Source organism: Trachemys scripta, chromosome 4, assembly GCF_013100865.1.
Source record: "Trachemys scripta elegans isolate TJP31775 chromosome 4, CAS_Tse_1.0, whole genome shotgun sequence".
Classification (NCBI taxonomy): Eukaryota; Metazoa; Chordata; order Testudines; family Emydidae; genus Trachemys; species Trachemys scripta.
In genome coordinates, this window is record NC_048301.1 from 30,913,992 (window position 1) to 30,930,509 (window position 16,518).

General features: G+C 45.9%; 2 protein-coding genes across 11 annotated transcripts in view; one reads left to right on the forward strand and one right to left on the reverse strand.

The window, feature by feature from the left end:
* Positions 1–9,836, forward strand: part of GPR68 (G protein-coupled receptor 68) — a 32,816-nt gene extending 22,980 nt beyond the window's left edge. For 2 of the 4 annotated variants that reach the window (XM_034768099.1, XM_034768098.1), the window contains exon 2: positions 7,655–9,835. In XM_034768099.1, coding sequence (XP_034623990.1) covers positions 7,797–8,891 — 1,095 coding nt within the window. In that variant the 5' untranslated portion in view covers positions 7,655–7,796 and the 3' untranslated portion in view covers positions 8,892–9,835. Of the gene's footprint in view, positions 1–7,654 lie in introns of all 4 variants that reach the window. The other 2 variants (XM_034768100.1, XM_034768101.1) reach the window with 1 other exon arrangement.
* Positions 9,837–13,645: 3,809 nt separating this feature from the next.
* DGLUCY (D-glutamate cyclase) overlaps positions 13,646–16,518 on the reverse strand; it is a 94,362-nt gene continuing 91,489 nt past the window's right edge. For 6 of the 7 annotated variants that reach the window (XM_034768093.1, XM_034768092.1, XM_034768096.1 and 3 more), the window contains one exon: positions 15,629–16,134. In XM_034768093.1, the coding sequence (XP_034623984.1) occupies positions 15,994–16,134 (141 nt within the window). In that variant the 3' untranslated portion in view covers positions 15,629–15,993. Of the gene's footprint in view, positions 13,931–15,628; positions 16,135–16,518 lie in introns of those variants that run through there. The other variant, XR_004645444.1, reaches the window with a different exon arrangement.

Sequence of the window (16,518 nt, forward strand, 5' to 3'; positions counted from 1 at the left end):
GTCCAGGGGGTGCTGAGCGGGCCGGCGGGGCTGGGGGGTGCTGAGTGGGCCAGGGGTGTTCGGCCGGGGGCCCGGGAGCCGGCGAGGCCAGGGGGTTCTCAGCTGGGGGGCCAGGGGCCGGGCCGGGGACCGGCAGTGCTGGGCGGGCCAGGGGTGCTCGGCCGGGCCCGGGGCCAGCAGTCCAGGGCCCGAGCCAACCCATGCTGGAAACGTCGGGGGGGGCCAGCCTGCGCTGCACCTCCTCCCCCCACACCCCCTCTTACCTGCTTCAGGCTTCCCGCGAATCAAATGTTCGTGGGAAGCAGGGGAGGGGGCGGAGTTGGGGCGGGGACTTTGGGGAAGGGGCGGGGGGCGGCGGGGGCGGGACTAGGGGCGGGGCCCGGTGGAGTGTCCTCCTTTTGGAGGCTCAAAATATGGTAACCCTAGTTTCAAGAAAACTTTTGCTGTGACCTTCACACTGCCCTCCATTTTGAATTCTGGCAAAGGATTCCAGAAAACAAACCCAACTAACTTGGGGATTTCTCATACTTATGGGATTTGGTTTTCATACGGAGTAGTACTGATATTATAATAATAATATTTTGAGTTCCTTGGAGGAAAAGTACCATTTGCAAAGCACTTTACAAATACAGATTGCATCTGATTTTTGTCTCAGTGCAATCTGCATTCACTGTAGAGTTATAAACTGGATAACAATTAAAGACTTCGGTAGTACATTTCCACACTTTTTATTCTATGGGAGAAGATTTATGGCCATAATGAAGAGCAAACTTCAGATTAAACCATTGATACTTGTGATTTGTTCCCTTCAAAGAGCCTTTTTTCTGCCACATTTGATTAATGCATAAAATAATTATGACACTGTCTACAGTGGAGGTGCACAGTTTTGTATGAGAACGCAAGCAGGAGACTAAACTCTCTGCACTTCGCTGGATACTGCTTGTCTAATACAAAACTAGCTTCAGTCAAAGAAATTAGTGGTATGAGAAAGGTAAGCAGGATTCGGCCCAGTGTCTCATATTTCTGATTACTGAGTGGAATAGCGTGAAAGTGTTCCAGCCTGCTCACGGGGAGATCCAGGGTCCTCCTTCACCTCAGAGGTGATTCAAACCTTGTTGAATCTGTTACACGTTACCCAAAGTTGCAGTCTTCAATTATCATCATTTAAATGAAAGTTGCATGAAAGATTATTTTACTTCCTGACAGGTATGCTTTAAAACATAAAATCAGCGAGATAACTGCTTAAAAGTGAAAACCCAAGATTAGGCAAATAATTCAGGGATGTGCTGTCCTAATGGTCAAATGGTATTATTGTGATTAGGGAAAATGGGATTGAGGTTTCTAACCACCCATCTGAAATATGCACAAGAAGCCATGTTTCCTATACTGAGCGTCACAGCCTCACACCCACTGCAGTGCGTCCTACTGATTCTCAGAGAAAGACTTGCTCCTGAACAGTCCTCCTGCACCACAGGACCACTATTTTGCACCCCAATATTGTTTAGGGGAAAGGTGTAAAAACAGCATCCCAAAATGTGTGTTCTTGCTCATGCTGCCTTCCTGGTATGCAGGTCATCCAAACAAGCACACAGACCAATTAGTTAGAATTTAAGGCCCAGTCTTGCAATCTTTAGGCACATAACTAAACCTTACTCAAGTAATTAGTTCCGTTGGTTTTGGTCTTGTCTCACTGGGAAGGCTCTATAATGACTGGATGCCTTTATTAAGCACTCAAGATGCCCATCCCTTCACACAGGATGTAAGGGCTCATATCAAACATATTTGAGATCCCTAAGAAAACCTCAAGCAGGCCTGATATTCCTGATGGGAAGGGGAGGGAAGCCAAAAAAAAACACCACAAGCACAATCTTTCAAAGACATGTTTATGCTTAACTTCGCTGTGACTTCAGTGGGACTACTCCACAGTGAGTAAAGTGAAACATGCATAAATCTTTGCAGGACTAGGTCAATGTTTTTAGTCTGGGGGGAAAACCACTTCCAACCATCTTCATCACATATAGAAGTAACATTTTTTAAACTTCTTTGTAGTCCTCATTAAAGGACCGTAGCCCATTATCTCCTTGAAAAAGACTACAATAATTTTATAAAAAGCACTAAAAAATTCTACAGTAACATTCTCAAACACTGCAGCACACAATACAACTACTGCAGTGTTTGGGGCAATTGCTGTAGAAAAGGGTAGTTTTGTTTTGTTGCATTACATTGGGAAGGTTCCTACAACCTGACACTGCACAGAGATGAAAGGAAACAAACAAAAATACAACTAGGTTGAAATCAAACAGGGAGAGGAAACCTGCAGAAGCTTAAAGATCATTTCTACTCTCCCTTGGAATGCTGGCATTTTTTGAACTGCCTAATATTAATTTGAGCTTTAGGAAATATACACCATATAAAAAGGGTTATCTTCACACAGGTAAGCAGGCCTGCACCCCTGAACATCTACACTGAAGCCTTTACTTTTACTGTGATTGAACACACCTGTGAACAATCATGTTAGATAACCAAATGCTGACCATGATTTAGTGGTTGGTGGAGATCAGGATTTAATCAGTTAGCTGCCTGATTCTGAGCACAATTTATTGTGGTCTGTATTGACTGCTAAACTGTAGTCAGCTCTTCACAACCATGTTCAAACACTGTAAAATTGTGTAGTGTAGACAAGGCTTGTATTGCTAGAGCTCTGGATTATAAAAGGGTTCCTTAGCTGAACATATTTATACCCATGTACAGTGGAGATGTACAAAGTGAAACTTGCAGCAGACTGGGGGTTTTTTGAGGCTCCATTGTAATTAAGCAGATCTGCAATGGAATATCTTGCAGGGCAGAGACAATGGATATGTTATTAGAGATTTTTACAGGATTCTGAAAATCTTTCCCAGCAAGATTCTTTCAATAGAGAAAAGCAGCTTTGCAACTGTGTCTGTGCAGGAGAGACTGCTTGAAAAGTGCAATTTCCTTGCAGAAATTGCTGAGTCAATACATTTTGTTCAGGAAATTAAATTGCCATAGCTGCAATGCCCTATAAGAAAGGCCTGGTCTACACTACGACTTTAATTCGGATTTAGCAGCCTTAATTCGAATTAACCCTGCACCCGTCCACACAACGATGCCATTTAATTCGAAATAAAGGGCTCTTTAAATCGATTTCTGTACTCCACCCCAACGAGCGGAGTAGTGCCAAAATCGATTTTAGCATTTCGAATTAGGGTTAGTGTGGCCGCAATTCGATGGTATTGGCCTCCGGGAGCTATCCCACAGTGCACCATTGTGACCGCTCTGGACATCAATCTGAACTCGGATGCACTGGCCAGGTAGACAGGAAAAGCCCCGGGAATATTTGAATTTCATTTCCTGTTTGCCCAGCGTGGAGAGCACAGGTGACCACAGATAGCTCATCAGCACAGGTAACCATGCAGTCCGATAATCGGAAAAGAGCACCAGCATGGACCGTACGGGAGGTACTGGATCTGATCGCTATATGGGGAGAGGATTCAGTGCTAGCAGAACTTCGTTCTAAAAGACGAAATGCCAAAACTTTTGAAAAAATCTCCAAGGGTATGATGGAGAGAGGTCACAATAGGGACTCAGATCAGTGCCGCGTGAAAGTCAAGGAGCTCAGACAAGCCTATCAAAAAACAAAGGAGGCAAACGGTCGCTCTGGGTCAGAGCCGCGGACATGCCGCTTCTACGCCGAGCTGCATGCAATTCTAGGGGGGGCCGCCACCACTACCCCACCTGTGACCGTGGATTCCGGGTCGGAGATAGTCTCATCAGCTACACCTGAGGATTCTGCGGATGGGGAAGAGGAGGAGGAGAAGGAGGAGGAGGAGGATGAGCTTGCAGAGAGCACCCAGCACTCCGTTCTCCCCAACAGCCAGGATCTTTTTCTCAGCCTGACTGAAGTACCCTCCCAACCCTCCCAAGCCAGTATCCAAGACCATGACCCCATGGAAGGGACCTCAGGTGAGTTTACCTTTTAAAATATAAAACTTGTTTTAAAAGCAAGCGTTTTTTAATGATTACTTTGCCCTGAGGACTTGGGATGCATTCGCGGCCAGTTCAGCTACTGGAAAAGTCTGTTAACGTGTCTGGGGATGGAGTGGAAATCCTCCAGGGACATCTCCATGAAGCTCTCCTGGAGGTACCCCAAAAGCCTTGCCACCAGGTTTCTGGGCAGTGCAGCCTTATTCCGTCCTCCATGGTAGGACACTTGACCACGCCATGCTTGCAGCAAGTAATCTGGTATCATTGCCTGACAAAGCCTGGCAGCGTATGGTCCCGGTGTTTGCTGGCATTCAAGCAACATCCGTTCTTTATCTTGCTGTGTAATCCTCAGGAGAGTGATATCGCTCATGGTAACCTGGTTGAAATAGGGGAACTTAATTAAGGGGACAGAGGTGGCCGTTCCTATTGGGCTGTTTGCCTGTGGCTGAAAAGAAATCCTTCCCTGCAGTTAGCCAAGCGCAGGGGGGGGAATTGGCCCTGAGCTTTTCGCGTTTGGCTAGCAGGGATCTTCCCTGATACCAGCCACGCGGTGGGGGGAGGGATAAAGCGATCATCCAGAGAATTGGATGGGGGGGTGGTTAGTTTGTTTTCTGCTGCTGCTGAATGTTAACAGGAAAACCGCAGCACTCAATGGGCTTTGCTTGGTATGTGGGAAAGGAGGGCGCAGAAGCCGAAAGACAATGGCTTATCATGGCCGCATGCAAGCCGAATTCTGTTGCCTGGACCTGTGATCTCTAGCAGCAAAGCCACAGGCACTCAGTATTAAGAGGCAAAATGCGACCTTGCACAGAAATCACATGTGCTATGTAATGTGAATAGTGTTGGTCACCGTGAAAGAGTATAAGCATTGTTCTGCAAAATGTATCTTTTTAAAAAATTCTCTCTTTTTTCCCCTCCCTACAGCATCTGCAAATTCTTCAAGCCTCCCTCCTCCGTCCCGAAGGCTATCACAGATAAGGTGTCAGAAAAAGAAGACGCGAGACAAGATGTTTGCAGAAATCATGGAATCAACCCGCAGTGACAGAGCTCAACTGAATGAGTGGAAGGACACGGTTTCAAAGTATAGGAAAGAAGCCAGTGAATGTGAGGACAGGAGGGACCAATGTGAGGACAGGAGAGATGCTCGAGATGAGAGGTGGCGGCAGGAAGATCAGAGGAGGCAGGATGCAACGCTGGGGCTGCTGTGTGAGCAAACAGACATGCTCCGGCATCTGGTGGAGCTTCAGGAACGGCTGCAGGAAAACAGAATGCCGCTACAGCCCCTGTATAACCCTCCTCCCCCCTCCCCATGTTCCTCCTCACCCAGATGTGTAAGAACGCGGGGGGGGGGGGGGAGGCTCCGTACACCTTCCCATTCCACCCCAGTGGACAGCCCAAGCAAAAGGCTGTCATTTTTTTAACCTTTTTTTAGTGGCCTTTTCCTTCCCACCGATCCTCCTCCCAAACCCCACCCGGGTTCCCTTCCTCTTTTTATAATCTATTAATAAAGAATAAATGATTTTTAAATTATAGTGACTTTATTTGGTTTGAAAGCAAGCTGGGGAAAGGGGGAGGGTGGGTTCCTTACAGAGAATGAGTCAATAAAGGGGGCGGGTTTTCATGAAAGAGAAACAAACAGATATTTCACACTGTAGCCTGGCCAGTCATGAAACTGGTTTTCAAAGCTTCTCTGATGCACAGCGCTTCCTGGTGTGCTCTTCTAATCACCCTGGTGTCTGGCTGTGAGTAATCAGCAGCTAGGTGATTTGCCTCAGCCTCCCACCCCGCCATAAAGGTCTCCCCCTTACTTTCGCAGAGATTGTGGAGCACGCAGCAAGCAGAAATAACAATGGGGAGATTGGTTTGGCTGAGGTCTGAGCGAGTCAATAATGATCGCCAGCGACCTTTTAAACGGCCAAACGCACATTCTACCACCATTCTGCACTTGCTCAGCTTGTAGTTGAACAGCTCCTGACTCCTGTCCAGGCTGCCTGTGTATGGCTTCATGAGCCATGGCATTAAGGGGTAGGCTGGGTCCCCAAGAATAACTATTGGCATTTCAACATCCCCAACGGTTATTTTCTGGTCCGGAAAGTAAGTCCCTTGCTGCAGCCCTTTAAACAGAGTAGTGTTCCTGAAGACGCGAGCGTCATGAACCCTTCCCGGCCAGCCCACGTTGATGTTGGTGAAATGTCCCTTGTGATCCACAAGTGCTTGCAGCACCATTGAAAAGTAGCCCTTGCGATTTATGTACTGGGTACCCTGGTGCTCTGGTGCCAAGATAGGGATATGGGTTCCATCTATCGCCCCACCACAGTTAGGGAATCCCATTGCAGCAAAGCCATCCACTATGACCTGCACATTTCCCAGAGTCACTACCTTTCGTAGCAGCACCTGAGTGATTGCTTTGGCTACTTGCATCACAGCAGCCCCCACAGTAGATTTGCCCACTCCAAATTGATTCCCGACTGACCGGTAGCTGTCTGGCGTTGCAAGCTTCCACAGGGCTATTGCCATGCGCTTCTCAACTGTGAGGGCTGCTCTCATCTTGGTATTCTGGCGTTTCAGGGCAGGGGACAGCAAGTCACAAAGTTCCATGAAAGTGCCCTTACGCATGCGAAAGTTCCGCAGCCACTGGGAATCATCCCACACCTGCAATGCTATGCGGTCCCACCAGTCTGTGCTTGTTTCCCTTGCCCAGAATCGGCGTTCCATGGATAGAACCTGCCCCATTAACAACATGATCTCCAAAGCACCGGGGCCCGCGGTTTGACAGAATTCTGTGTCTGTGTCCATGTCCTCATCACGCTTGTCGCTGCGCCGCCGCTGCCTCCTCGCCTCGTTTTTCTGGTCCTGGCTCAGCATAAACTCCACGAGAACGCGCGAGGTATTTACAATGTTCATGACTGCTGTCTTGAGCTGAGCGGGCTCCATGCTTGCCATGGTGTGAAGTCTGCAGTGTTCACCCAGGAAAAAAGGCGCGAAATGGTTCTCTGCCATCCGTTGCTTTCATGCAGGGAGGGAGGGAGGGAGAGAGGGGTGAAGCTGTACCCAGAACCACCTGCGACAATGTTTTTTGTCCCATCAGGCACTGGGATCTCAACCCAGAATTCCAATGGGCGCGGGAGACTGCGGGAACTATGGGATAGCTACCCACAGTGCTACGCTCCAGAAATCGATGCTAGCTCCGGTACCTGGACGCACACCGCCGAATTAATGTGCTTAGTGTGGCCGGATACATTTGACTTTATACAATCTGTTTCCCAAATTCGAATTATAAATTCGGATTAATCGCGTAGTGTAGACATACCCAAAGTCTGAATAGGACTCTATTCACTACTCTGCCTCAGGAAGCATGTTATCCTGAGCAACTAACTTAATATCTCTGTGCCTCATCTGTAAAATGGAGATATTTCCTTATCTGATAGCATGATTGTGAGGCTAAACTGATGAATGTTTGTAAAGTGAAATGCTTTGGTGGAAGATGCTATATTCATGTATTTACAATTCTGAAATTATGAGATTTCTGAGGCAGGTCTTGTGTTAAAGAACTTGAGAGAGCTCAGGGCTAGGACAATTCAGTTTATTGAAAATGATACCATTTTTCAGTGATATTCCTCATAAGAACTTTCATATGTTTTACTTTCAGGTTGCTAGGATCCTAAGGCAGACAGCCACCTCAGTAGGAAGACAGTGCGGAAGAAATGAGTAACTTATGAAACGGGATGAAATTAAAATTTACATCTCCCTCTTTGGGACCCTGATGAGAGATGTATGGTCACTGCTAGAAGATGCAGGATTTCACACAGACTATGACTAATAATTCTAATGAGTGCACCATTAATCACAGCATACACCAGACTTTATCCCCCACTATATACATACTTGTCTTTGTAGTAGGTCTCCCAGCTAACTGCCTCTCGCTGTACTATGGGTACCTACAGATCAGGGCCAAAAACGAACTGGGGATCTATCTGTGCAATTTGACTATAGCAGACTTGTTCTACATCTTCTCTTTGCCTTTCTGGCTCCAGTACGTTTTGCAGCATGACAACTGGACCTACGACGAAAATCTGTGCAAAATCTGTGGCATACTCCTGTATGAGAACATCTACATCAGTGTGGGCTTCCTCTGCTGCATCTCCATTGACCGCTATCTAGCAGTGGTACATCCTTTTCGTTTCTATCAGTTTCGGACAATAAAGGCTGCTGTGGTAGTGAGCATCATAATCTGGGGCAAGGAAATTCTGATGAGCTGGTTTGTCTTTAAGCATGCTGATATTACTAAGGATGCAGACAGTCATATGATATGCTTTGAACATTATCCCATCAAAGATTGGGAGCACAATACCAATTACTACCGCTTCTTTGCTGGTTTCCTTTTCCCCTTCTTCCTACTGCTCTTTTCTTACTGTGGCATTTTACGAGTTGTCCGCAAGAGCCATGGTACTCAAAAGAAGACAAAAATCCAAATTAAACGTCTGGTTTCAAGCACAGTTCTCATTTTCTTGGTTTGCTTTGGACCATACCACATCCTGTTGGTAATTCGCAGCTTATTTGAGAACAACTGCAAGTTTGCAGAGAAAATCTTTAATATTTACCACTTTTCTCTCTTGTTGACTAGTTTTAACTGTGTTGCTGACCCAGTATTGTACTGCTTTTCCAATGAGACCACCTACCAGAATTTTGTCAAAATGAGAGACTCTGGTTTAACATGCCTAAGATGTTTAAGGACTAAACCCCAGGTATCCTACCAGCTGAAAACTCCAGAAACCCTCAGAAAAAGCAACAGTGTACCAGCAGTTGAAGAGCCAGAGTTATTAAACAAACTACATACTGTTAATGAAATGAAAGATTCTTCCATCGCCAGTATAGACAGACTTTAGCACCCATTAGAAAGGTAGACTGATCTAAAGTTTCCAGGTCTAAGTTTGGGCTTCAGTCTTTGGTTTATAAATGTATTGCAACTGCTTTACATTCTAAAGAGCTTAATAACTCATCAGTACTGTAAGCAGAGCTGAGTTGATACTCTTTCCACAGGGGGAATTCCTTAGTTCCCTTGAGTAACCTGGGTCTTGACATAGGGCAGGGAAAATATACACCAGGTCAGTTTAGCTCAGGTCACATGTATATATTACTGACTCAGTATAGCGCTAGTCATGGGGAAACTGCTTTTCTGATGACTGGACTGGCTGAAATAAGATGTTAGTGGTGTGAATTTTCCATAATGGTCTTTAATTGTTGATTGTTTGTCCATGTATTGACTATATGAGAAAGCTGTCAAACTCTGCGATCACCTTGCTGAAAAGGTGGAAGATGGAACAAATTATGTAAAATGAAGTGATAAACATTTCCCAAAAGAACATTTTTTTGTGTATGTGTATGATTTCTGTAACTTTGTCCCAATCATCCTCACGCCATGCAACAACCAGTGAGCAGGGAATGCAAAGACACAGCCAAACTAAAAAAGCAAAGAAACAAGCCAACAAAATCATGAGGGATATATTAGAAGAGAATTCACAATGAAGCTTTTTTCCATAACTGATAGTTTAGTTAATGTCTGTTGGGTCTTGAGCCACTGCTCTTTGGGCTTGGTCCAGTGCCACTGATTCTCACTGACTTCAGTGGACACTCGATCTGGAACTTAGTAGGCAATTTATTTATTCCATGGACTTCAAAGGAAGCATTAGTTTGGGGGCACAGATAGAGTTGACACCACATGCCAGTGCACTGATTCACAGTATTTGAGGATACACATTCATTTAAATCCATACTCCGCTAACCAGTTTAAAATTTGAATTGTTGTGTTTTTCCATGTTTCTGGTGTTTTGTGCAGCACAGAGCATAAAGGCACTTAAATTATAATAAATTGTAGGGCAGACAGCGTGTTGAACAGGATGAGTTTAACTTCTGTGTTCCCCAACAGATTTTTTTAAAATTCTATAGTTTGATTTGTTATAAAGGGAACCACTTTTCCTGGAATGCAGTGTCAAAATGCATTGTATGTAAAGTGATCCATAATGGCTTTTGGTTTACACAGAGGGACCAGAAAAAACATAGGGAGTTACTATTCTACAACGAAATGTATTAGCAATAAAAGAATGGAGAATCGCATATGTATAGACTCCCACAATGCTTCCTACCCACATCTTGTTTCTTATACATCTTTGCTTTGCTAATCAATACTGCCTCACCTTTACTTCATCTCCTTTTTGAAGTCTAATTTTTGTGCCTTCTTGCCTTCTGCCCCTTACACCCTAAAATCCCACCTGCACTGTTGCTCCTGGCATCCACCTTCTGCTTTCAAAGTTCTCCTTAAAACACACTAATTCTGTGCAGTGCAACACACAGACAGACAATAACACACAGCAATGTAAATACCCAATATATTTAAAAAGACATTCAAAGGCAGACCTTTTGCATCTTGTGTCTGATTTGTGTTGTCTGTATGCTTAACAAATAATACATACTGAACGCTGCACTGAAAATCACTGTGAAAGTATACACTAGAAATAATTAGGGAATGTGTTTAATAAATAATGCGTTGATTATATTTTTCTCCTGTATTGATTTGATCTGTGATTGGAGTAACTATCTTTTGGCTTTGGCCCACAGAGTCCATTTGTGATACTTCAGATCATTCTCTCTTCCCTTCTTGTGCCAAAAGAAATCATATCCCCACTCCCAAAAGAGGATTAGGTCTGTTTACATTAACACTCAGCTTGTTTAGTTCATTTAAATTTCTTTATGCTGAGAGCTCCCACGATGCTGGGTTGATTTCCTTATAGACGCACTTTTCTCCTGATCATTGTTGTTTAACATTACTTCCTTCCAAACTTTTCCCATTCCATTCTGCCCTTTTGGTGCCCTCTAGGTCACATGGCAGCAGTTCCAAATTGCACTAAAGCAAATCTAGAATGTTGTTGGGAATGCAGCCTGCACAAACACATCTTTAACTATTCATTCTCCCTGAGCTAAGATGGTGTTTGGCACACACCAGTTTTAGATTAAGAAGCTTGAAGGCAGTTGTTGCCTTGTTTATGTTTAGCTACTTTATAGTCTTCCATGTCACTTAAAATATGGAGCTGGAATGAAGAGTATGGCATTTTACATGCAACTGTCATCTAGCAGAATAAGGCTAATCTGAGTTGGTACATGCATGGGGCCAAGTTTCATTGTCAGTGTAAAAGCAGATTGAAACCTGTGCAACTGAGTCAGAATTTGGCCCTTAGAACTTTAAAATTCCATCTGTCCTACAGAAAGGGAGGTGTTTGTGGTTTTCTTTTTCTAAACATGAACTCAGTGTTGCTTAATGAAATTCATCCTGCCGGACAGGTGCAATTTTAATGTCACGACTATACCAGGAGTTTTATCATCACAGATTTTCACTATGACTGCCTTTTACTCTGCATATAACATCATATGCCACACTGCAGTTGTCAGGAAAATGCTATACATCACCACCAGATTAAAGTCTCATTAATGAAAAAGAGCTGGGATTTTTATTATTATTTTTAGAAAAACAACAAAGTGTTAAATTTAGTATTTCCCAGTAATAGCTATCTGACATATCCCCATATTTGGATGGAAGATGGGAGGGGATAAAGACTTACTAATTCAAACACTGTCCAGGTTCCTTCCCCACTCTGAACTTTAGCGTACAGATATGGGGACCTGCATGTGAACCCCTAAACTGAATTACCAGCTTAGATCTGGTTTTGCTACCACCACTCCCAAGTACTAACTCCCTTCCCTGGGTAGCCTTGAGAGACTTCTTTACCAGTTTCCTGGTGAACACTGATTTAAACCCTTGGATCTTAACACAAGGAGAATTTAACCATCCCCCACCTTTCCCCCCACCAATTTTTGGTGAGTCCAGATCCAATTCCCTTGGATCTTAAAACAAGGAAAAATTAATCAGGTTCTTAAAAAGAAGGCTTTTAATTAAAGAAAGAAAGGTAAAAATCATCTTTGTAAAATCAGGATGGAAAATAGCTTTACAGGGTAATCAGATTTAAAGAGCCCAGAGGAACCCCCCTCTAGCCTTAAGTTCAAAGTTACAGCAAACAGAGGTAAATCCTCTAGCTGAAGGAACACTTACAAGTTGAGAAAACAAAGATAAACTTAACACGCCTTGCCTGGCTGTTACTTACAAGTTTGAAATATGAGAGACTTGTTCAGAAAGATTTGCAGAGCCTGGATTGATGTCTGGTCCCTCATAGTCCCAAGAGCGAACAACCCCCAAAACAAAAAGCACAAACAAAAGCCTTCTCCCCACCAAGATTTGAAAGTATCTTGTCCCCTTATTCGTCCTTTGGGTCAGGTGTCAGCCACGTTACCTGAGCTTCTTAACCCTTTAGAGGTAAAAGGCTTTTGGAGTCTCTGGCCAGGAGGGATTTTATAGTATTGGACACAGGAGGGCTGTTACCCTTCCCTTTATAGTTATGACAAACACTCTTGACTAAATGTAGTGTTGTAAAATACATTTGTTACAGCTGCTAATTGGTGGTTATAGAGTTAAGTAAATGCAGTCTGTTAGTGGAGTGCCTTCATCCACACACTGGACTGTGTGTGGATGCAGATGTGAGAGAGACCCACACAAACCAGGCCTCTCTCTCTCACCAAAGGGAAATTGCTGCAAAATGTCAGTTTCATTATTTCCCCATGCTTTACATAGGAGTCATGCAATGCTACTATTATTTCACTAGTTCTGGTAAAGCTTCCCTTGTTTATTGACGATCAAAAGAATACACAGTCAGAGGGGCTGCAGGAACTGTGTAGATCAGTGGTTCTCAAACTTTTTTTTCCCTACGGACCACCTGAAAATTGCTGAGGGTCTCGGCAGACCACGTAATGATCTTTCCAAATGTTGTTGTACCGTTAGCTAACTATTGTAAAGCGCTTTGGATAAAAGCACTGTATAAAAAAAACCCTTAATAATAATTAATGTTTTTGGGTTCTACACATAAAGGCACACAACTCGTATTTTAATATCAATAGTCTTACCTTTCTAATGCGATGGCTGTGCCCTCTCTCCCCTGCCACGGCAGTGGAAACGGGGGGGGAGGGGACTCTGCCCCGCCACAGCAGCCACAGAGCTGAGACTGGGAAGGAGGGCCGTCACTCCCTGCCAGCCACAGCCCTGGAGTTGGGGAAAGTTGCCTCTTTCTCTGGTCGCTGCAGCCCTGCGTGTCCCAAATTCACTCCACCACCCCCCTTCTCACCCCTCTGCTCTCTCCCACCTACCCCTTATTCCCCCCCAAGGCCACCACATCACCTTACATGTGTGTCTTCTCCAGGGTCCAGGTACCTAATTAGTGGAACCCCGCCTACGTGGCTCCACTAATTAGATGGGTGGCCCTTCATTATCTTGTATGTGGCTGCCCAAGGCACGCACCTTAGAGGGAACTAGCCGCGGACTACCTGAATGGAGCTCACGGACCACTGGTTGTCTGCGGACCACAGTTTGAGAACCTCTGGTGTAGATGATACATTTAGGACTTTCACTGCCATAAAGCCTCTTTTTTTTTAACCTGCACCTTTATTGGAGCTGCTTGCCATACTGTCTTTTAAAAAACAAGTTGCTACAAGCACTACTTTCTGTTGCAGCTATGTGGCTTAGTAAAACAGGAACAAGCAATGGGGTTATAACACTTCTGCATTTAATGGCAAGAGACACTTGATTTTTTTCATGAAACATGGGTCACCTTTTACTATATAAGGCCATAGGCTGTATGAGTGAGTCATAACTAAGAGTTTTATACTTATCAAACAGGAAAGATGGTCTTGTGGTGAAGGCACAAGCCTGGGATCCTTGAGAGCTGCAATCATGTCTGTGTCAGACGCCTTGCGTGATCTTGATGAAATAATTTAATTTCTCCAGCTCTCATGTCTTCATCTGCCAAATGGGGCTAATGAAACTTCCCTATTTCACAGCAATGTTAGAAGGATAATCATTAATGATTGTGAGGTGCTCAGACACTAGTGATGGAGGCCACTGTACCTATTGGGTTCCTGGAAGGGGGCAGGCAGAAGCCCGCCCACTGCTAAAGGATCCTCCCCAGCCTAAGGCAAGGATCCACAGGACCCGAAACCCAACTGATTTTGGGGGACAACTAATGAAATAACAGGGATAGGAGTGTGGTAACAGGGTCAAAAGAAGGGAGCCTGATCGGGACACCGAGCAGAGAACCCTGGACAGCGCCCACTGCTCCTCAAAGGCGTCAAGGGAGCCAGTGGACGCCGCCCAGAGGAACTCTGCCCAGATACGTGAACGGACAGAGGATCGGAAACAGGGCCCACAGTCACAGGAGTCTCCATTGGAGACCACCTCTCCCTGGTTTTATATATGGCCGTTTTAGCCAGGGCCAGGAGGAAGTTGACCCATGACTTTGTGGGGCCAGAGATAGGGAGTGCATAGAGGAGGAGGTGAGGGGAAAAGCGCAGCCAGAAACGTAACCGAATATTCTTGAGGAGCCGGTACAGGGGCTGCAACCTGGCACACTCCAAGTAAAGGTGCACCAGGGTCTCCCTCACGTTGCAGAAGGGGCAGGTGTCTGGGACAGGGGTAAACCATGCCAAATACACGCCCGTACTCATGGCCCCGTGAAGGAGCCGCCAGCTGATATCCCCGGCGGGCCTCGGGACCAGGGTGGAATATAGGCTGGCCCACTGGGGCTTCTCACCCTCTAAAGGTGGCAGGAAGTCCTGCCACTTTGGGTTGGGGTGGGACACAAGGGTGAGGAAGTGAAGGGTGTGGAGCATGAGCGTGTATAGATGTTTTCTTGGCATAGTCTGGAAACGAACTGGCTGCAAGTTGTGCAGCCGGCTCACAGAGAAGGGGTGGGGGGGGCCAGTTAGGTCCACAGGGCAGGGGCCCGATGAAAAGGTCCAGAGGGCCCAGGGTGGAGGGGGCGTACCCTCTCGCAGGACCCAGTCGAGGTAGGCCCAAGCAGCAGGCGGCAAAGCGGCCCACACCTCCTGAAGTATGCACCGGGGAGTACAAGGCCTGGTTTTTTTAATCAGGAGGGCATCTAGTTGAATCCCCTGCTCAAAGCAGGACCAACCCCCTGACAGATTTTTTACCCCAGTTCCCTAAATGGCCCCCTCAAGGATTGAACTCACAACCCTGGGTTTAGCAGGCCAATGCTCAAACCACTGAGCTATCCCTCCCTCCCATGGAGTCCATTGTAGCAGGGTGGTTACCCGCTCCTGCCCAGAGGGGTTTAAAGACAGCCCTGGGAGAGGGCTGGGGCAGGGGAAAAGCTCTAAAAGCTGGGCTGATTGGGGAAGCAGCCACAGCTGGGCCTGTATAAAAAGGCTGTGAGCCAGAGGCCAAACAGTCTCCCTCTGCCTGTAGAGGGAGAAGGGCCTGGCTGCAGGGGGCTAGAGACAGGGTACCTGAGTGGAGCAGGGCTGGGGAAAGGCAGAGGAGCTGGGGAGCTCCAGCCTGGAAAGCCCCAGGCTGCGGCCTAGCATAAGGCCAACTGGTACTGGGGGTTGCAGAGGGTCAGCCCAGGGGTAGGCAAAGGCAGCAGGTCCAAACCCAACCTTGCTGGTGATGAGTAGGCTGATATTGCAGTCTGCCCCAGGGCGTGAGGCTAGATGATGACTGGCAGTAGCCTTATACTGAGGTGAGGTGGGGATAGTGGGTGGGGGTTTCCTGGGGAGGGGAGACCCTGAGAGAAAGGGGTTACTGCCAGGGGGCAGCACCTCAGCTAACGGGGCACCGGAGTCCAGGGAGGAAAATGGGGGCCAAGCGGTAGTGGATCACCAGACTGCAGAGGGCGCTCTGGGCTGGAAATCGAGCTAATTCCCTAAGAGACCAGCAGGAGGTGCTGCAGGGCTGAGTCCGCCCTGCTACAACCATATAAGTACCTACATATATAGAACAAGCCTTTTCTGGTCTTCCATACCTTGTTGTTAGATTGGGGTGGAGAGAGAATCTAATAGAAACTTTAGAGTTTAGAAATGGTTAGGGAAAAGTCATCATGGTATCTGCTCCAGCAGTTTTTCAATTATAACTGAGTGTATGTTGTAGAAGGGCAGTCCATCCACTTCCATTTCGAGACTGGCAGTTACTCCACTACGGACTCCATGCTGTATAAGTGTTTTCAGCAACTTTTCTTCCTAAAACAAGGTATAATTAATATATTACTAATGTAACTAATAAGGCAAAGAATATTCCTCAAAATCTTTCAATTAAATATTAGAAGACTGTGACCATATCTGCCTAAGAATTTATTTTGGCTAGCAGTATCAAAAATATTACCATTCTAAAGGGCCAAAGGGTACTTTTAGTAGCAGGAAATGCAAGTGCTAAGGAATTAACAAACAGCAGTATTCATAGTATCAGAGGGGTAGCTGTGTTAGTCTGGATCTGTAAAAAGCAACAGAGGGTCCTGTGGCACCTTTAAGACTAATAGAAGTATTGGGAGCGTAAGCTTTCGTGGGTAAGAACCTCACTTCTTCAGATGCAAGACTTGCATCTGAAGAAGTGAGGTTCTTACCCAC